General features: G+C 45.2%; 1 protein-coding gene across 1 annotated transcript in view; it reads left to right on the top strand.

Moving 5' to 3' along the window:
* Positions 1 to 19,029, top strand: part of LOC126252464 (protein SOX-15-like) — a 299,474-nt gene extending 280,445 nt beyond the window's left edge. The window contains exons 4-6 of the mRNA XM_049953360.1: positions 4,123 to 4,256; positions 18,485 to 18,642; positions 18,712 to 19,029. Of these exons, the coding sequence (XP_049809317.1) occupies positions 4,123 to 4,256; positions 18,485 to 18,642; positions 18,712 to 19,029 (610 nt within the window). The remainder of the gene's footprint in view (positions 1 to 4,122; positions 4,257 to 18,484; positions 18,643 to 18,711) is intronic.
* The last annotated feature ends 3,000 nt before the right edge of the window (positions 19,030 to 22,029 follow it).

The following is a 22,029-nucleotide window of genomic DNA, read 5'->3' as shown; positions in this document are numbered from 1 at the left end:
TACGGTCGCAGGTTCGAATCCTGCCTCGGGCATGGATGTGTGTGATGTCATTAGGTTAGTTAGGTTTAAGTAGTTCTAAGTCTAGGGGATTGATGACTTCAGATGTTAAGTCTCATAGTGCTCAGAGCCATTTGAACCATCTCCCAAAAATATCAGTAGTTCTGAGGGAATTTCGTCTACTCCAGGAGTCTTGTTTAGAATTAGGTTTTTCACTGCTCTGTCAAATTCTTTTCGCAGTATCGTATCCCTTTTGCATCTACTTCCTCTTCCCATTCTTTAATAGTGACTTCTTTACACTTGTATAGTCCCTCTTTATATTCCTTCCACCTTTCAGCTTTCCCTTCATTGCTTTTTCTCAATACCGGCTTGATATGTAAGCTCTTGATATTCATATAGCTACTTCTCTTTTTCGCCAAATGTCTCTTTAATTTTCCAATAGATGGTATCTATTTTTCCCTTGTTATACGTGCTTGAATAGCCTTGCATTTTTCCTCCAGCCATTCCTCCTTAGCCATTTGCCACTGTCAGTCTCGTTTCCAAACGTCTGGATTCCCTTTCGCTTGCTCTATTTGCTGGATTTTTTATATTTTCTCCTTTCATCAATTAAACTCAATATTTCCTGTGAAATTCAAGGATTTTTACTACTGATGGCGTCACTATCTTTCAAAAATAACAATTCGTCTTCTACTGCATTTCTTTCCGCTGTTCCATTCAGTACTTGCTTAATGTTTCTCTTGAAACTCTCAACAGCCTCTGGTTCTTCCAACTTATACAGGTGCCAACTCGTTAATTTCCTACCTTTTTACAATTTATTCAGTTTTAATCTGCAGTTCATGACCAATCTTTCTTCTTAAACAAAATGGCAACAGCTGTTGAATAATCCTTTACTAGTACAACCGGTTTCGCAACATAAAGTTGCATTATCAGACACATATTCAAATCATGTACAGCAAAACGTAGAGATAATTGGATACCCCCATCACTCTCAGTCAAGTTGTACTAAAAATTCTTTCCTTTCAAGGTCTGAGAGAATTGCAGCGTCCAGTAATCTCTACGTTTCGCTGTGAGTGATTTGAATGTGTACATGATGACGCAACTTTAGGTTGCTGAACTGGTTGGATTATTCAAAAACTTCTACCGTTTTGCTTTACACGAATGCATTGTTACAGTTGTTACTGGCCGTAATATGACGTGTATTGCATAACCAATAAATTGTGGCAAGAGCGCACACCTGTTCTTGGAAATGTCTAATCTTTGCCTTACAATTATTGAAACAATCTGAGACCTTCCAGTGTCTCCAAGTCTCATCTGCGTATACAACCTTCTATCATGATTCTTAAGCAAAGTGTTAGCAATGGTTAAATTATATCCCGTGCAAAATTCTATCAGGAGACTGTCTCTTTCATTCACTGGTACAACTGAAATAACGTTTCTGTTACAGGAAGGTATAACAACGCTTATATAAAAAGTATAAATTGATAACGAATGTGCTTAAAAACCCTTTCTAGAGTTGTAATGAGCAGTTGACTTCTCCTTACACTTACCTTTTGAAAAGAGCTTGATTTTTCTATTTAGGTTAAAACTTATGATTGCTAATAGCATGGGGCAAATAAAAGTGGCCCGGAGAACAGAATTCCAGGGTACAAAGAAACACAGGAGAGGAAAGGAAATACATTACTAACTTGACCATAGCAGGCGTTAAAAGAGAGCGCCATTCATCTCATGCCATTTCTGGGCCCTGGTCAGCAAGCAGCTAAAGGCAGATAGAAACTGGACTGCTGGAATTGTTGCAGTCTCATCCAAAATGTTCTGCTGCAAGTCTAGCAGACGATGAGGGTTGTTGCGATACACCTTAGATTTAAGGGATAACCACACATAGTACAATGACAGGGTGCATTTTAAAAGTAGCATAAATCTTGATGGTTCAGAATAAGCTCTAGGTAAGGTGTGCTAAGTTTAGTCAATATACTGCTTAATATCCGGCGTAGACTTGGTTCATATTTATTCAAATCTTTTGTTAGTTCATCCCCTCCAAAATGGTTCAAATGGCTCTGAGCACTATGAGACTTAACATCCGAGGTCATCAGTCCCCTTAGAACTTAGAACTACTTAAACCTAACTAACTTAAGGACATCACACACATCCATGCCCGAGGCAGAATTCGAACCTCCGACCGTAGCAGCAGCGCGGTTCCGGACTGGAGCGCCTAGAACCACTCGGCCACAGCGGCCGGCCATTCCCTCCACCCCCTCTCTATGTCCACATCCTACACCATCAAATCTCTGTTCATCTACTCTTGCACCACTCTCTGTGTAAAACTCCCCTCCCACCCCACCCCACAGATCTGCGCCTACCTCTTTCTTCCCTATTGCTGTCTGTCCATCTCTCTTCCTCCTTCACGCTCACGCGAATAGGAGGTTGGTGGTTCTTACCCCCACAGTATTTATTTCCAGACTGTAAGTGGTATGTGTTCCACATTTGGTTAAAAACGTTTCAGGGGGTTAGGAGCTTTCTACCCATGGCTTTGCCTGCATACGCACATGTCAGATGTATTTTACATGTATTTAACATATTTCACACGTATTTTTACTCATGTTTCACCCATATCTCTGCAGATTCATTTGCACGCGGCTCAATGTTTATGACGATGTATCCCCTGAATTATGTGTTGCACAATGATACGCTCAAGTGCCAAAGAAACTGGTATGGGCATGGGTATTCACATGCAGAGATATGTAAACAGGCAGGATACGGCGCTGCGGTCGGCAACGTCTATATAAGAGAAAAAGTGGCGCAGTTGTTAGATCGGTTACTGCTGCTACTATGGCAGATTATCAAGCTTTAAGTGAGTTTCAACGTCGTGCTGTAGTCGGCGCACGAGCGATGGGACACAGCATCTCCGAGGTAGCGATGAAGTGGGGAGTTTCCCGTACGACACGACCATTTCACGAGTGCACAATGAATGTCAGGAATCCGGTAAAATGTCAAATCTCCGATATCGATGCGGCCGGAAAAAGATTCTGCAAGAACGGAACCAACGACGACTCAGAGAATCTTTCAACGTGGCGGAAGTGCAAACCTTCCGCCAAACACTGCATATTTTAATGATGAGCCATCAACGTCAGCGTGCGAATCATTCAACGAAGCATCATCGATACGGGCTTTCAGAGCCGAAGGCCCACTCCTGTACTCTTGATGACGGCACGACACAAAGCCTTACGGCTCTGCTGCACCCGTCAGCACCGAACATTGAACTGTTGATGACTTGAAACGTATTGCCTGGTCGGTCAAGTCTCGTTTCAAATTGTATTGAGCGGAAGGACGTGTACGGGTATGGAGAGAGTGTCATGAATCCATGGATCCTGCATGCCAGCAGGGGACTGTTCATGCTGGTGGAGACTCTGTAATGGTGTGGGGCGTGTGCAGTTGGAGTGATATGGGACCCCTGAGCCGTCTAGATACGACTCTGACAGATGACACGTACGTAAGCATCCTGTCTGATCACCTGCATTCTTTCATGTCCATTGTGCATTCCGAAGGACTTGGGCAATTCCAGCAGGATAATGTGACACGCTATACGTCCGGAATTGCTAAAGGTGGCTCTGGGAACATTCTTCTGAGTTTAAACACTTCTGCTGGCCACCAAACTCCCGAGACGCGAACATTATTGAGCATACCTGGGGTGTCTGGTACGTGCTGTTCAGAAGAGATCTCAACCCCTCGTACTCTTACGGATTTATAGACAGCTCTGCATGATTCATGGTGTCAATTCTCTCTAGCACTACTTTAGACATTAGTCGAGTCCACGCCACGTCGTATTGCGGCACTTCTGCGTGCTCGCTGGGGCCTACACGATATTAGGCAGGTGTAGGAGTTTCTTTGGCCCTTCAGTGTAATACGTATGGATTTCGGAGATTTTCTGGTTACCGCAACGTATGTTCGAGGAAGGAACTGATTCTGTAAGTCTTGTATATTAAAATAAAATGTATGGAAAAGTAGATTATACAGTACTCCTAAGAATTTTGCGATGGGCTTTACGGTAAGAGGCAGTGTAAAACTTAGTATTGTAGAGTTAGTGGCAGACGTGGTGTGTGAGTGGGTGTGTCTCCTGTGTGCCGGCAGCCGCGTGTTCAAGCAGGAGGAGGCGGGCGACGCGGGCTCCAGCAGCAGCCTGTCGCTGACGCCGCCCACCACGCCGGGCAGCACCGCAGACCGCGACCGCCGCGCCGCCCACGGCTCGCCCAGCCCAACTAGCGGTGAGTGTCCCAGCTGCAGCTGCAGCCGCCGTCCCGCTCACTGCCCAGGTGGAAGCGCTTGCGGTCCGCTCGCTTTTTCCTTTCCTTGCTTCTGCGCGGGTACAATTCGCCTGATATGAATTTATTATTCGTCGAATAATACGTGAAACGGAAAGCGAAAAGGACTTCTTCTCGAAACTTTTGGATTTTGACTTAAATTTTTACGTGTAGTATTAAATTTGAACAACTAGTAAAAAAAAAAATCTAAATTTGAGTGACAGTTTGAATATTTGTGCTGCAATTTTTTTTTTGTTTTGAGATAATGCGTTTTAAAGATTCACTTCACTACCATTGTTTCGTTGCACATATTTAGGAAACAAATTCAAGATTATATACAGTGTTTTAAGTTAACATTGATAGCACATTGCAGTGTACATAAATTGAAAACCAAGTAAACTGGCCCCAGATTGACAGAAATTAGTCAACTCTGTGCTGTTTCCTTTTGGCAACAGTAAATTGGCAACATCTGTAGGCATCTATAACCGTAATGTGAAAAGAGACCATTTGTCTTGTTTGGCTTTATTGTCATCATAAAATTTTCTTTTACGCAAAACTACTCCGAGCTCGTTAAAATGCCACTAAAATTTAGGAGATGCTACTGTCTGGAACACTGCATAAACAGCTGCGAGATTCTGAAAAAGGATCTCTTGTCAAGCCAATGTTAGTTTCCCATAACGATAAGATGTCCGTTTCCAGAAGACTGACATCGATGGCTTTTAATAATATTATTCACTCCTGTTGGATTCAAACAACTTTCAAACCATAAGTGCATGTATAGAATGAACTAAATTATTATAATACACAAATAAGGAAACTAGATATTCACGACATTTGCGAACTTTTTTGCTTGTATTGACAATTTTACTTCTCCGACAAGAGGACCCATTTCGCTTTCCGTCTCACTTGTATTAAATCATTGCCTGGCGATGGGCATTTAAATAGTGCTACTCTCTCTGATTCAATGTTTGCTGTTGATAATAATTGGGAGGCCTGCCCGAATAATTATTTAATCAATTAATGAGATAAACCTTGAAATGAACAACTTAGCACAATCCACAAGACAATGGTAGGAGGCAAGCAGCCATAGGAGGTAGTTGAATAAAGCATTTAGACCACTGTCTGCCACAATCAGTACCCACGTGGGTGTATCATTTATTTAATGAGTGTTTCAGTGCTATTTTTGGAGAAAAACTATTCGAACTGCATTATCAGGTGGGGTCAGGTGACTGAAATTACTACCGTGAACACAAACGTTGATTCTCGTTAAATATACCGTTTATTTTGGTACTCGGTCCAAATTTCAATGGTGAACAAAGCATATATAATATATTTGGCGCTGAGGGGGCCACTGTCTAAACCTAAGCAGCCTCGTACGTTATTATGTATGGGATTAGGAGGAAAATTGTATTAATTCTAGGATTAATGTGATTGCGACACGTAACTTTTATTTTCATGCCATCCATACACTGGCAATTGCCTGTTGTTTCTAATTATGATGAACACAACATGGCTAATGGCTATTGGGATGGAGGGGGGAGGGAGGGCTGAACAGCTCTGGCAGGAATAATCAGAGCGTAACTTCAAGATACCATAAAATTGGGGAAATAGAGGTCCAACAGACAAAAACACACGTGATAAAATACATACAAATCATTAGAACATCCCAACAAATCTTTCACACGATCACACGTTTAGCCTACTTGAAATTCTAATACATTGATCAGTCTGCAGTGACTGTGCAGACCACTTGGGCAATTGGAAGTCAATGCCAAGAAATATAATACGTGCGCACCGAGTGTGATTGATCTGGGATTAACAGCAAAATTTCACTCGCAGTGCACGCAACCCCTATTCCTAACTAACTTATGAAGCAGATGGTCCTTGCTCCGTGCAGTTATCCTCTGGGCCACCTGGAAACCGAAACCGCCGGTCGGGGTGGCCAAGCGGTTAAAGGCGCTACAGTCTGGAACCGCGCGACTGCTACGATCGCAGGTTCGAATCCTGCCTCGGGCATGGATGTGTGTGTTGTCCTTAGGTTAGTTAGGTTTAAGTAGTTCTAAGTTCTAGGGGACTGATGACCTTAGAAGTTAAGTCCCATAGTGCTCAGAGCCATTTCCAAACCGAAACCCTGATAATGGCGAAGTGACAACTAGAGGTCATTCTGCTCGTCCATGAGGGGAAGGAGGAGAGACTCCTACCAACCACAAGATTCCATCACACAGGTGTATCGTTGACTGTTCACCCCAAGCATTAGGTTACCACCAATGCTTCAGTAAAACATGTATCTTTACATTACAGCTGCTCAACTCAAGAAACCACATTCAAAACACTGAAGTGGTTCCATAACTGAGAGCAAAATAACAGGAATAGAAAAAGAATGTGCAACATGAAATATATAAACGAAAGCAATCGTGTGTACATCCCTTCGCCAAGGCTCTCTCACCTTTTTTTGTGTGTGTCATTAGTTTTCTGACACAAAAAAAAGTCGTTTCTGAATGTATTTGTATGGAGTGTAGCCATGTATGGAAGTGAAACATGGACGATAACCAGTTTGGACAAGAAGAGAATAGAAGCTTTCGAAATGTGGTGCTACAGAAGAATGCTGAAGGTGGGTAGATCACGTAACTAATGAGGAGGTATTGAATAGGATTGGGGAGAAGAGAAGTTTGTGGCACAACTTGACTATAAGAAGGGATCGGTTGGAGGACATGTTTTGAGGCATCAAGGGATCACAAATTTAGCATTGGAGGGTAGCGTGGAGGGTAAAAATCGTAGAGGGAGACCAAGAGATCAATACACTAAGCAGATTCAGAAGGATGTAGGTTGCAGTAGGTACTGGGAGATGAAGAAGCTTGCACAGGATAGAGTAGCATGGAGAGCTGCATCAAACCAGTCTCGGGACTGAAGACCACAACAACAACAACATAGTTTTCTGACTGGTTTGATGCAGTCCGCCACGAATTCCTCTCCCGTGCCAGTCTCTACGTATCAGAAGAGCACTTACAACCTAGGTCCTCAGTTTTTTGTTGGTTATATTCCAGCCTGTCTCTTCCAGTACAGCTTTTACCCTCTACAGCTCCCTCTAGCACCCTGCAAGTTGTTCCCTGATATCCTATTATCCTATCCCTTGCTCTTGTCAGTGTTTTCCATACATTCATTTACTCGTCGATTCTGCTAAGAACCTCCTCATTCCTCATCTTATCAGTCCACCTGATTTTCAACATTCATCCTTAGCACCACATTTCTAACGCTTCGATTCTGTTCTGTGCCGGTTTTCCCATACAACGCTGAGCTCCAAAAGTACATTCTCAGAAATATCTTTGTCACATTAAGGCCTATGTTTGATACTGGTAAACTTCTCTTAGCTCTCGGTACTCGAAGAAAGACGTGAAAGTGACCAGTGTGGCACTAGTGGTAAAGTAATGAGGGTAACTCGAGGCGAAACAATGGGACGGAACCATCAGTTCCGTCTCAGTATTACTTATTATTCAGGTTCTCGCATTGTATTAAACATAATTGTTTCGTCGTAGCATTCTGTACCTGGATTTTGCTACTGCATAAACCAGTCTATATGAAAACTTTTCCTTTTCATCTAGTATGACCATTTCTATAGACATCACCACATCCCGCACGTATAAGGCGCGGTCAAATGGAAACGAGATAGAAACAAAAAAAGTACTACACTGTTTATTACAGTATTTCAAATGTAATCGCCATAACCGTTAATGCATTCATCCTACTGTGAGACAAGACGGTCAGTGCCTTCATGGAGAAATGTTTGCTGTGGCCTACGGAACCAGAACGTACCCAGGCGTGCACCACTTCGTTCGAATCAAACTGACCGCCACCAATGTCTTTCTTCAGGAAAATGGCATGAGCGGCATATATAACGGCTTCCCAGAGAAACTTCTGCAGCGTAGTCGATACAACATTGGCAACATGTGGGCGGACATTATCACGAAACAGACTGATGTCGTTCGTCAACCCATTGCCCACTGACTTTCTGGAACACGGCGCCACAATTAACGCACAGCGGTATTCGGGTACTTTGCAAAAATTGAAGCGCGCCATGAAGTGCAAACGCCCACGAATGTTGACAGACGGCATCATTCTGTTACAGGACATTGTTCACCCACATGTTGCCAAGGCTGTTTCGACTATAGTACATTAGTTTTGCTATGAGAGCCTTAAACGCCCTTCGTACAATCTCATCCCACCCCATGCGATTTCCATATTTCTGGAGCCCTAAAGAAACACATTCGTAGCCGCTGCTTTGCTTCGGATGAAGAGATGCACGCTTGGGTAGAATCATGATTCCGTAGGCAACTGCAAACATTGTTCCATGAAGGGCATTGACTGACATGTATCACAGTAGGATAAATACATTAACAGCTATGGCGATTTGAAATAATAAATGTCTTACTTACTTTATTCTGTCTGTCTCGTTTTCATTTGACTGCTTCTTATACATTGCACATTACTCCTAATACTTCGTGCTACTTATCGTAGACATTTGTAATCTATGAAGTCATTGTCCGTCCCCATACAACACAACAGCTTAAAAAAATATTGCGCCACTTTCATGATTTACGTAAGTTTTCAACACCCTTTGACTACTAGTATTTGGCACTTGTTAATTGAGGGATGCAAGAAGCATATAGGAGCTGACCTGAATGCAAATGAAACGATCTGGACAAGCGCCGATGAAATGGCTTCGTGGATTCTGCTTTCAACAGAAGCAGATCGCTTAAGTATCGAGAAAAAGCAAAGTAGTTGCCTTCTTGAAATGTGGGAGAGAACCATCCAACCTCAAAAGTTATCCGCCTATTTCACTCCTCTGACATCCTTACAAGGTATTTGAATGGCTTCTTTTGAACCGATTGACCCTGTGACTATCAGTCTATTAATACCTGAACAGGTAGGCATCAGACCGAACACATACAGGACGGATTTGAAACAGGTGACATCAACGGGGTTATTTTTATTGATGTACCTTCATATAATGCTCCAGAAGGTCTACAGCATGACACACAATTGGGGATCCATGGAAATTTTAGGCATTTCGTTGCACATTCGCTCAAGGAAGAAGAAGCCGCCAGAGAAACCAAAAGAATTGTTCGCTCTAAGGAAGCGTTTTGCCGTATTTACTCTTTATAACGTATACACCAACGACTAAGCAAGGCCTAACAAGCGCTAAAGCTTCATATATTGCTGACGGTCTTGCCTTAGCAACCCAACTAAAGAATATTGATTTATATTGCACCGAGTTCGGGCACTGTTTTACACCAAAATACCTTCAGACAGATCTCAACAGACCAAAAACACTGTCTCAACGCCTGATTCATAGTGTCAGCCAGAAAAAACATTGTTTGAAAAGTCACTTGCAGTAACGTGGGGACTCAGTCTCATGTTCCTCCGCCATGGCACTCTGTTTCTATGTAGGAGAGAGTGCGTGCACTGTATGATGTAGCTGTGCCCGTACAAAACTAGTGGACGTTGCACTGAATGAAACAGCAGTACTGATCACTATTTCTGAACCCGATACCCGCAGACAAAGTTTATTGCATAGCATGTATTGCACCAATGGAAGTACGTTGATAAAGTGGCTGCAGATGTTGAAAGGAAAAACGTTGCAATAAATCATTTACACTCACTCCATGGTCATCAACCACCAAGATCTCGGCTGAAATGTAGAAGTTTCCTCAGTTCAGCGTCAACACTGACTATGTCTCCACGCACTACCAGAGGTTTACTGTGGGCAGCTATATGTGACCAACTTCAAATGTGGATGAAATCTGCTGACCGTCTACCGCCTGGAGGCATTTCAGATGGGTCCACCAGGAGATAATTGAAGAGGCTAAGATCAGATGTTGGCCAACTCAGAGCCAACCTTGTCGAAAGGAGATACTCCAAAGGGCCGACACAATCTTGTTGCAGAGGCGAGGAGACAATGAATCACCTGTGTCACTGCCCATGCTGCCCTTAGTCATGCGGTGACGAAGAGTTGATGATGGCTGAGAGTGGTGCCGATCTGTTAAGAAATTCTGCTACCTAGGCAGCAAAATAACCCATGATGGACGGGGCAAGGAGGACATTCAAAGACGCCGTTCTTGGCTAAGTGAAGTCTACTAGTATCAAACATAGGCCCTAATTTGAGGAAGAAATGTCGTAGTGGCTCGCATTAAAAAAAAGAAGAGAAAGAGAGAGAGAGGGAGAAAGAGAGAGAGAGAGAGAGAGAGAGAGAGAGAGAGAGAGACCATAAGTCTGCAGGACACCAACGTGGACTTTTCACACGATGGTAAGCTCGTCACACCCTCTCTCACCCTCATTTCACGCCTTCTTTTGATGTCTCTGCGATGGAAGTCAGAACCACGACATCCAGCGCTGAAATCACGCGGTTTTCTTATAGGTGGCCGGTAGAAATAGTTCGGGCCCACCTCCGCTCAGAAATGACACGAGAAGGCCTCAGGAGATAGCATACATGGTGTCAATGGAACCACCTTGTCTCTTGGGGCGTTGATTCCCACACATTTCGCGGACGAAAATGACATTTCGTAATGCGATGAGCAACACGACGTCGTTCTTGACAAATCTGGCCACTGATGCCTTCGGCTGCACGTTTCCACCCTCCTTTGAAGACATCGTGGTGCAGCAACCCCTCTGAACGTGACCTCATCACTTAAGAGCGTAGCGTGACAGCAATTTTTGCTGTGCTGTACCAGGTGGAACCACTAGAGACTATTCAAAACTGTTCGACAAATTTGAACGTGATCCAAAGCAGAAAAGTTTTTTACGCTTTCTCATCCTTCCTTTTCCTCACTCTCTTGTGGCGTGATCGCAGGAGGGTTCAGCATCGACACACGCGCGATTAAAATGTCAAAGTGTCCCTTTAAGATCACCCAGTTCAGCGGCACCCTCTGTACCAAGCTTGCTCCTCTGTTGAGCGCGATAAAAATTTACTTGTCAGAAACTTGGATACCAATTTAATCTCACAGCTGCTCTAGCGCCTGAAGGTAGAGAAACTCATCCTAATGTTTTCGAAGGGGCTGCCTAACACTCAGGCGTAAGAGCAGGCGCATTTTTGACGAACTCAACGAGGGTGCAAAGGTGGCACCGAGGATGCTGCCAAACTGTATGATGTTAGAAGGACGCTTTACCATTTTATTCGTGCACATGTCAATGTCGAATTCTCCCATCATGACGCTACAGGACGACGCGAAAAAGGAGGGATGAAAAAGCATAAAAACACTATACTGCTTCCGGATCACGTTCAAATTTCGTCGAATGGCTTTGAACGGTCCGTTGTGGTTCCACCCTGTATTTCACAGGAAAAAGTGCTGTTACACTACACTCCAAAGGAGTGAAATCACCTTCAGTGAGGCTGCAACCACGCAATGTCCTTAGAGTAGGGTTGAATCGTCCGGCACGTGTCAACAGTACAAAGGTTGTTAAGAACATCTTCCTGTTACTAAGCTCACTGCGAACTGTAGTTTTCGACCGCGAAAGGTGTGTGAATCAACGCCCCAAAGGAAAAGGAGATTTAATTGACGCCCTTTATGCGACCCCCTGAGTTTTTCGTGTCAATTCTGAGCGGAGCTGTGTCTGAAATGTTTTCCTCGGCCACCCACACGAAAGTCGCTTGATTTCAGTGCTTGGTGTCTCAGGCCTGACCTTCACTGCAGAGGCGTCAAAAGAAGGAGTGAAATGTTTGCTGCCTGAAGGGTCACCGGGCTCGAGGATGATATCGCAGAGCGCCAAACTATTGAAACATTACAGACGAACGTTGTAGGTATCTTTGAGCCAAATTTCAAACTTATGCGTTGCAATTGGAGAAAGTTACGAGGTTTTGAAAAAGTGATCCTTTATTTTCTGCCACATTGTAGAATATCACAACGCGCCTTAAGATCACAAGACGACAGAGTCAGATGTAAACAGGAACAATCAATCTATATCACAACTAACATTTATTTATTCTGGTAACCAGGTTTCAAAATGTTACCATCTTCAGACCACTAAATCCTTAGTGACATTGGAGCTAGTACACGGAGCTGTGTACATAATAAAATGTGCCAGTGAATAATCAATAGCAGTTGAATGTTTTTGTTATACCGATTAAGGAGATTGCTGTTGTTCTTATGTGACTTCAGAAATATTTTATTAAATATACATAACTCCGGGTTCAGTGTCACTCCCAAATACATTTGTTGCGGGGCTGTGATGTAACTGGTTACCTCTCATTCAATTTCGTGAGTTCCTAGTGCTTGTTTGTTTGGTAAGTGGAAGGTGCAGGTGTTGGTATTGGCATTGTGTGGCTTGAGTTGAGTGCAGGAAGAAATGAGGCTGCAGATTTCTAACGTATTGATAATTTACGAGCAGGTACGAGGGGTCTCCACAATTTCCACCAAAAGGTAAACAGCTGGCCATTAAAACGTCAATCCAAGAAGGAAGCAAATAACGAAATTTTAGCTATTGTGCGTATATACACTACTGGCCATTAAAATTGCTACACCACGAAGATGACGTGCTACAGACGCGAAATTTAACCGACAGGAAGAAGATGCTGTGATATGCAAATGATTAGCTTTTCAGAGCATTCACACAACGTTGGCGCTGGTGGCGACACCTACAACGTGCTGACATGAGGAAAGTTTCCAACCGATTTCTCATACACAAACAGCAGTTGACCGGCGTTGCCTGGTGAAACGTTGTTCTCATGCCTCGTCTAAGGAGGAGAAATGCGAACCATTACGTTTCCGGCTTTGATAGAGGTCGGATTGTAGCCTATTGCGACTGTGGTGTATAGTATCGCGACATTGGTGCTCTCGTTGGTCGAGATCCAATGACTGTTCGCAGAATATGGGATCGGTCTTCAGGAGGGAAATACGGAACGCCGTGCTGGATCCCAACGGCCTCGTATCGCTAGCAGTCGAGATGACAGGCATCTTATCCGTATGGCTGTAACGGATCGTGCAGCCACTTCTCGATCCCTGAGTCAACAGATGGGGACATTTGCGAGACAACATCCATCTGCACGAACAGTTCGACGACGTTTGCAGCAGCATGGACTATCAGCTCGGAGATCATGGCTGCGGTTACCCTTGACGCTGCATCAGAGACAGGAGCGCCTGCAATGGTGTACTCAACGATGAACCTAGGTGCACGAAAGGCAAAACGTCACTTTTTCGGATGAATCCAGGTTCTGTTTACAGCATCATGATGGTCGCATCCGTGTTTGGTGACATCGCGGTGAATGCACATTGGAAGCGTGTATTCGTCATCGCCATACTGGCGTATCACCCGGCGTGATGGTATGGGGTGCCATTGGTTACACGTCTCGGTCACCTCTTGTTCACATTGACGGCACTTTGAACAGTGGAAGTTACATTTCAGATGTGTTACGACCCGTGGCTCTACCCTTCTTTCGATCCCTGCGAAACCCTACATTTCAGCAGGATAATGCACGACCGCATGTCGCAGGTCCTGTACGGGCCTTTTTGGTTACAGAAATTTTCGACTACTGCCCTGGCCAGCACATTCTCCAGATCTCTCACCAATTGAAAACGTCTGGTCTATGGTAGCCGAGCAACTGGCTCGTCACAGTACGCCAGTCACTACTGTTGATGAACTGTGGTATCGTGTTGAAGCTGCATGGGCAGCTGTACCTGTACACGCCATCCAAGCTCTGTTTGACTGAATGCCCAGGCGTATCAAGGCCGTTATTACGGCCAGAGGTGGTCGTTCTGGGTACTGATGTCTCAGGATCTATGCACCCAAATTTCATGAAAATGTAATCACATGTGAGTTCTAGTATAATATATTTGTCCAATGAATACCCGTTCATCATCTGCATTTCTTCTTGGTGTATCAAATTTAATGGCCAGTAGTGTAGTATAGTAATATGCAGTGGGCGAAATTAAGTCTGCCACCTCTATCCCGGCTGGGTCTCTGATCGAACTGAGCATGGGTGACATATTATCGTAATCCCATGCTGCTTCATCTCTATGCTATGAGGACAGAGACAGTTCCTTGGCCGCCTGTGACCCAATGTTTCCAACGGATGAGTGATTCAGAGGATCTTTCTCCAGGGTAAAACCGTCTGTGCGGAGGAAGGTCAGGGCAGCACGCGGCCTTTGATTATCTTGCCGAAAGACAATATCATAGAGACTTCGAAGTCATGGGACAGCTAACGGCCTTTGCTCACCAGAAATGCAACGCATCCTGTCCAAATGCGGCGACGTGAACCAGAGGTTATAACACATTTTGCTACGAACCCTCCCAAGGAAGACACGTGCAGTGATGAGCACGTGGGCGCCCGCACAAAGATGAGTCCAGAAGCAATTAAAGAATATGAAATCAGGTGACACCCTCGGGGCCTTCTGATGATGAACAAACCATTGCTCCACCCATAATTGGCATTTCATTTAAAGTGTCTAAAGATCCAACCCCCAAATAAAAGCACCTACTTAATTACAGAAACTAAAGAAACCTTGCAATGATAATTCCCTACATACAAAGGAACCGATATGTGTAAACAGTTTTCACCTGCTGTCATTTTGAGGGGAATGAATAGATTGTGCAACATGGCGGCTCAGTTAAAAAGATTCAAGTTCAGATGGAGCGCCTTTTCGGTCTTGGGGGGCGCACCAACACAGAGCATCCCTGCTCCAACGGCTGAAGCTGTGCCAGAGAAAGGGCGTTTTCTATGGCTCAACAGGCGACATCTAGCTGCTTAACTACTCAGCAAGTTGCCACCAGAATTACTTTTTTTGAGCCCGGAGGCACACTGTGCAAGATGCCGAAAAGCTGACGGAACACCTGAGCATCGCTGCTCCTGCCCATTCTGTAACGCCTTTTTGGAAGGTCCACCAACTGCAGTCTCCCCTGCGACCTCCTCTTGTCTATAGTTACGCTCCGCCACGCGGATCAAACGGATCTTTACTTCGGGCACAGTCTAGTACCACTGCTCGGATTCGATCGCCGTTTCTGTCGATTGGCGATCGCTGGCATGTCGCGATACTATGGGGGACCAGCAGCGCCAGTCATGCGGTAAGATTCACCATTTGTGCTGCCGAAACCTGGTATTCATAGTTTCGTATTCTCTCTCGGAAGCGCTCACACACAAAACTTGTGTGGTTATGGGTGCATATTATTTCTATACGTCGTGTTGTGATTGTCTCTATGTAAATGGAGGCTGCCCCCGGATACCAGTACGATGTTCCATGCTGGTTTCAGAAAATATCTCCTTGTGTTAGTTTATAAATCTTTTATTTGTGCCGGCCGCGGTGGCCGAGCGGTTCTAGGCGCTTCAGTCCGGAACCTGCTACGGTCGCAGGTTCAAATCCTGCCTCGAGCATGGATGTGTGTGATGTCCTTAGGTTAGTTAGGTTTAAGTAGTTCTAAGTTCTAGGGGACTGATGGCCTCATATGTTAAGTCCCATAGTGCTCAGAGCCATTTGAACCATTTTATTTGTGTTGCGATTTCTGCCACCTTTCCCGCAGTGTCCATTCGGATCAGTGTCTTCCTGCAGGTAGCGCCTTAGCCCATGACTTCCCACAGTCTGATACAAGGTGGAATAATAATATGAGATCCTGTTGGTCTATCAGTATTTACCCCGTCGTCATTCATGCTGCCTGGGATAGGGAAACTGTGGCAGACCGTTTACGTGTGCTAGCGCAAGGTGACTGCGTTGTGTACCCAATGGTATCACAAAATTATGTCGGCTGTTGAGCCCTTATGATGATGACGAAAGCATCCTGGCAGTGTTCCTTCTCCTCGGAAGATCAACACTCGGATGCTGTGCAGGGAAACAAGACTCTTCTGGAAAGACGACACGGTATCGGTCCTCCGTGCAGTGATGTTGTTGAGTACATCACTGTTAGCGCACCTCTCTCTGCTACCACGGGAAGGAAAGCCACAGTAAATACCGCGGACTGACAGTTCGTCGTGCAGCAGACGTGGTCAGGTTGCCAAGCTGTAGACAAGTCCATTTCCTGACTCGTGGTACGTGAAGTGACTATACAGGGTGGTTCATTGCTAGTGACTGGGCCAAATATCTCGCGAAATAAGCGTTAAACGAAAAAACTACAAAGAACGAAACTTGTCTAGCTTGAAGGTGGAAACCAAATGGCGCTATGGGTGGCCCGCTAGATGGCGCTGCCATAGAACAAACGGATATCAACTGCGTTTTTTTAAATAAGAACTCCCATTTTTTATTACATATTCGTGTAGTACGTAAAGAAATATGAATGTTTTAGTTGGACCACTTTTTTCGCTTTGTGACAGATGGCGCTGTGATAGTCACAAAGGTTACGTGGTATCACGTAACATTCCGCCAGTGCGGACGATATTTGCTTCGTGATACATAACCCGTGTTAAAATGGACCGTTTACCAATTGCGGAAAAGGTCAATATCGTGTTGATGTATTGATGTATGGCTATTGTGATCAAAATGCCCAACGGGCGTGTGCTATGTATGCTGCTCGGTATCCTGGACGACATCGTCCAAGTGTCCGGACCTTTCGTCGGATAGTTACGATATTTAAGGAAACAGGAAGTGTTCAGCCACATGTGAAACGTCAGCCACGACCTGCAACAAATGATGATGCCCAAGCAGGTGTTTTAGCTGCTGTCGCGGTTAATCCACGCATCAGTAGCAGACAAATTGCGCGAGAATCGGGAATCTCAAAAACGTCGGTGTTGTGAATGCTACATCAACATCGATTGCAACCGTACCATATTTCTATGCACCAGAAATTGCATGGCAACGACTTTGAACGTCGAGTACAGTTCTGCCACTGGGCACAAGAGAAATTACGGGACGATGACAGATTTTTTGCACGCGTTGTATTTAGCGACGAAGCGTTATTCACCAACAGCGGTAACGTAAACTGGCATAATGTGCACCATTGGGCAACGGGTAATTCACGACGGCTGCGAAAAGTGGAACATCAGTGGCCTTGGCGGGTTAATGTATGGTACGGCATTATGGGAGGAAGGATAATTGGCCCCATTTTATCGATGGCAATCTAAATGGTGCAATGTATGCTGATTTCCTACTTAATGTTCTACCGATGTTACTACAAGATATTTCACTGCATGACAGAATGGCGATGTACTTCCAACATGATGGATGCATGGCACATAGCTAGCGTGAGGTTGAAGCGGTACTAAATAGCATATTTCATGACAGGTGGATTGGTCGTCGAAGCACCATACCATGGCCCGCACGTTCACCGGATCTGACGTCCTCGGATTTCTTTCTGTGGGGAAAGTTGAAGGATATTTTCTATCGTGATCCAACGACAACGCCTGACAACATGTGTCACCGCATTGTCAATGCATGTGCGATCATTAAGGAAGGCGAACTACTGGCTGTTGAGAGGAATTTCGTCACACGTATTGCCAAATGCATTGAGGTTACGGACATCATTTTGAGCATTTATTGTATTAATGTGGTATTTACAGGTCATGACGCTGTAACAGCATGCGTTCTCAGAAGTGATAAGTTCACAAAGTTTCATGTATCACATTGGAACAACCGATATAAAATGTTCAAACGTACCTACGTTCTGTATTTTAATTTAAAAAACCTACTTGTTACCAAGTGTTCGTCTAAAATTGTGAGCCATATGTTTGTGACTATAACAGCGCCATTTACCACAAAGCGAAAAAAGTGGCTCAACTAAAACATTCATATTTCTTTACGTACTACACGAATATGTAATAAAAAATGGGGGTTCCTGCTTTTAAAAAACGCATTTAATATCCGATTGACCTATGGCAGCGCCATCTAGCGGGCCAACCATAGCGCCATCTGGTTTCCCCCTTCAAGCTAGACGAGTTTCGTTCTTTGTAGTTTTTTCGTTGGACGCTTATTTCGTGAGATATTTGGCCCGGTCACTATCAATGGACCACCCTGTATAATCTTGCACAACTGAGAGAGCAATTGTCCCGTCGGGTGCTAGCCGCGTGGGGCCGCTGAGATCCTGTATGGCGTCGAGTATCCTACATCTGATGCTTCCATATTCGCATGACAAGTACGAATCCAATTATGTAGTAGACTTCACGGCAGTTTGACGTTTGTTGCTTTGCTGTCTACAGGGAATTGCATATTTTAAGAGCGAGCACTGTATTTTTGATGACTGTGCACGTAAATAAAATGTGTGACGTAATGCACGCTCGGGTGCAGGTCTGTGCGCGGAGCCGTCGCAGCTGGTGGCGCCGGCGTACGCGCGCTCGGGCGCCGCCTACCTGGCGGAGCTGCCTCGCTACGGCCTGCTCGACATCATCGACGGCGGCGGCCTCGAGCCCGCCGAGTTCGACCAGTACCTCAAGCAGTACTACTACGCACCGCCGCCGCCGCCCCCGCAGCAGCAGCAGCAACAGCAGCAGCAGTGGGTGGCCGCGCCGCCGCAGCAGCCGGGCGCCGGCGAGAGCAACAACAACGTCAAGTACCTGCTGGAGGCGGCGGCGGCGGGCGCGGGCGCGGGCGACGTGTCGTACCACGAGCTGCAGCCGGGCAAGCTGGACGCGTACGGCCAGCAGCTGCTGGCGCCCCCGCAGCCGCAGCCGCAGCCGCAGGCGGCGCCGCCGCACGGCGGCTACGGCGCGCAGTACGCGCTGCCCAACTGCCAGTACCTGCCGCAGCGCGCCGCCTACCACGCGCCACTCGACGCCGACGCGTCGCCCGCCCACCTGTGGGCCGGCTACCCGGACTGCGGCGCCAATCTGTGACGCACTCTGGCATCGGCCCTTCCATTCTCCTGACTGCAAGGCAGCTGGCCCTGCACCTCTGTCAAAGAAATATTCTCCCCGAGTTCACAAACTACCAGTGTCAGTCTCCAACTGTAGTGGTCCAAATGGACAGTTTGTCACGCTGGTGACGAAGTGATTCCAGTGAACAGAAACACTGAAGTGTCTCATAATCCTTCGCTGGTCTCTCTAACTGAATAGAAGCTTGAGCACCGTACTCAACGTCCAGGACCCCTGAGTTTCACGAGTCCCCGTGGAAATGTTTTTGGTTCTCACTAAGCACAATATGTAAGGTTATTGACATTTGGAAGAAACAATATGCGTTGCACCTCTCATAATGGTGTGCTTTCCGATGTTCCGCCGAATTGTTGATTTCATTTTTATCCCCATAATGCAGTCAGTGACTGAATCGTGTCCTTCAAGTGCTGCGAGTTGTGTCATTATGCGCACTTATGTGGGTTGTCGAAATGTCCATAAAAAAAGCATCAACAACTCGTTTGAACACCTTTAATCAGCACATTAATAAATCACGCCAAGGTGACATGAGAGACTGTACCTGTCACATCTTGCGTTGGGAGAGATATTAGTCGCCGACAGGGCAGCCAGCGTAATAATACGATAATTTCTTCTTTTGCTCTGTATTATTTTTAGCTGAAGTATTTTTGTGTGTGTTCATCGACGAACGCTGTGCCAAGAAATCGATTGATATTCTCCAGCAGTAAACTTATTAAACTCCTCGTTGTCTTAAGAAGGCGATGATTTAAAGCTTACAATTTTTTTGAAAAACTGTGATTTGTACACTTGCTGTGCATCACTTTGTTAAAAACAATCAATTTCGTCACATGTTCCACACCATTTACTTATTATCTTGTCTGTGAGTTGGATGCATCCGTGCCTTTTTTGTTTTTGATGCAGTTGGCCTTTTGCTTCGATCTAGGAGCAAGATATAATTATCTGTCGCATATTCTGTAACTGATCTCATTTCAGACTACACTGTGGTCTGCTGTCAAACACTGCTAGTTTCGGCCAAAAATTTTCAACCGTGCAATTGCCATAGTTGACACCACACACTAAAATTGTTACATCAGCGCTCGTTAGAACGCTCTACAAATGGCATCATATCCATAAACAACGTCTCCTTATAGCGAGCACTACAAATTCGTTTTAAGTAATACAAGTTTCTTGTTATACACTACATGATGTGCATCACTCGGAGACCTTAGGACTAAAACAGAATATATGCGCAGTACTCTTTGTTCATTGAAGTTCCTCTAAACTTTTCTGCTTTGATGGTGCTACTACTGCAGTCGCGGGTAATGCCGAATTCCGTACTACGTGTTATAGCACAGAAAAAACGTAAATCCAAAAGTTTCCGACATGAATTGCTTAAAATTATTACGTCTTAAATAGATATAGTTCTGCATCATCACCTTTGCAGCAAAATCTTGTGAGTTCAGAGGATGGGAAACGAACTGTCATGTTGATTTTAGTCAAAAATTCCTGGATAACGTCGGTTGTATGCGCTCGGGCATTGTCGTGTTAGAGAACCCAGTCGTTGTACACTGTTTCTGTGCTCTTATTCTACTCATTTTCTCACCCAAAACGCGAAAGAAATCTTGATGGACTACATTACGAAGCCCGACGAACTTTTTTATGTAAAAGGTCGAGGTGAAAAATGATCTTTCGCTGCGATGATTGCTGCTCAGATCCAGGGCATGGCCATAGACCTAACCTTTGTCTCCAGTGTCAACCTTGACAGGATGTCTGGATCAGTTTCAAGCAGTCCTTTAAGTTCCCTGCCAAGTTACGTGCGATGTCACTTCCGGTCATCTTGAAACAGATGGGGCACAAACTTCGCCGCAGTTCTTCTCGTACTTACAGAATACGTTCGCAGGTACCATAAGGTGTCCCCAAGGTGTTGAAACAGGGATGTTACAGAATCAGATCCCTCACTTTGAACTTTTGTGGTGTAATCCTAGTTGACACCCGACCGAAGAGGTCGTTTATGATCAGTATTGTCGGCCCTTTTTCGAATATCTGATACTAGTCATAACTCTGTGCCTAATCTGAAACGAGTCTCTAAGAGTTTAATTCAGTATCTGGTGTATATTTGCAGCGGTTTCACGAAATTTAAAACAAACTTTTGTGTAGACAAGCTGCTCTTTCAAGTCATTCGTCGTGTAATTACAAACTGACGGGAAGACTACGCTGGGAATAGGCCCACAAACAACTAAACGAATCACTCAGCTCACAGCCACTTATTGTACTGATTTGAAAAGGGATGTTTGAGGAGACACCTAGCGGCGTTTCACTGTACACGTGGCAATCTGTGCGCACAATTCAAAGTAAGGGAACATTTGGGTACTACGTGATGCATCCTTCATTGTCTCTGTATGCTCACCCATACGCTATACGGCGCGATGTGGGTCTTGTGCTGTCATTCATTGTCCTGTATTTTTACAGGACAATTGTATTTCTCTCAGCGCATTCCCTTAGCCTTGAGACGTAAAATCTATAACTAAAGAGAGAACTTCCATTTCTGAGAGGAGTAATTCCATTTTTAAAACAACCTGCGCAAGAGCACGGCGCACGCTTGGCTAGAGAGGCCCACAACCCTTCTCCCGCAGTCTCCTAAGCTGGCTCACAGCACAAGTGGCGTTACGCGTTCAGAACGACAAAAATGCGTCCGTGTTTGTCAGGGTGGGCGGCGTATGGGTGCCGCAGCATGCGCAGCGACTGTACCCTCTGGCTCGTGTCAGGTCGCCATGCCTATGACGTCAGCATTCAACACTCCGCCGCCCAAAAGGAAACACGAGAGCGGCGTGCAGCGGCCGCGCCGCCGTCGCCGGAGAAAGAAAACACTTAATTTCATTACGGGGCCGGGCTTTTTTGCTCGCGCCGTAAACATGACGATACGGTATATATGGTCAGCCGGCACAAATATACTGTGTCCTGCGGCGCTGCACTTCCAATGGCCACTGG

This window comes from Schistocerca nitens, chromosome 4 (assembly GCF_023898315.1).
Source record: "Schistocerca nitens isolate TAMUIC-IGC-003100 chromosome 4, iqSchNite1.1, whole genome shotgun sequence".
Taxonomy (NCBI): domain Eukaryota; kingdom Metazoa; phylum Arthropoda; class Insecta; order Orthoptera; family Acrididae; genus Schistocerca; species Schistocerca nitens.
This window is presented reverse-complemented; position numbering and strand designations above follow the sequence as displayed.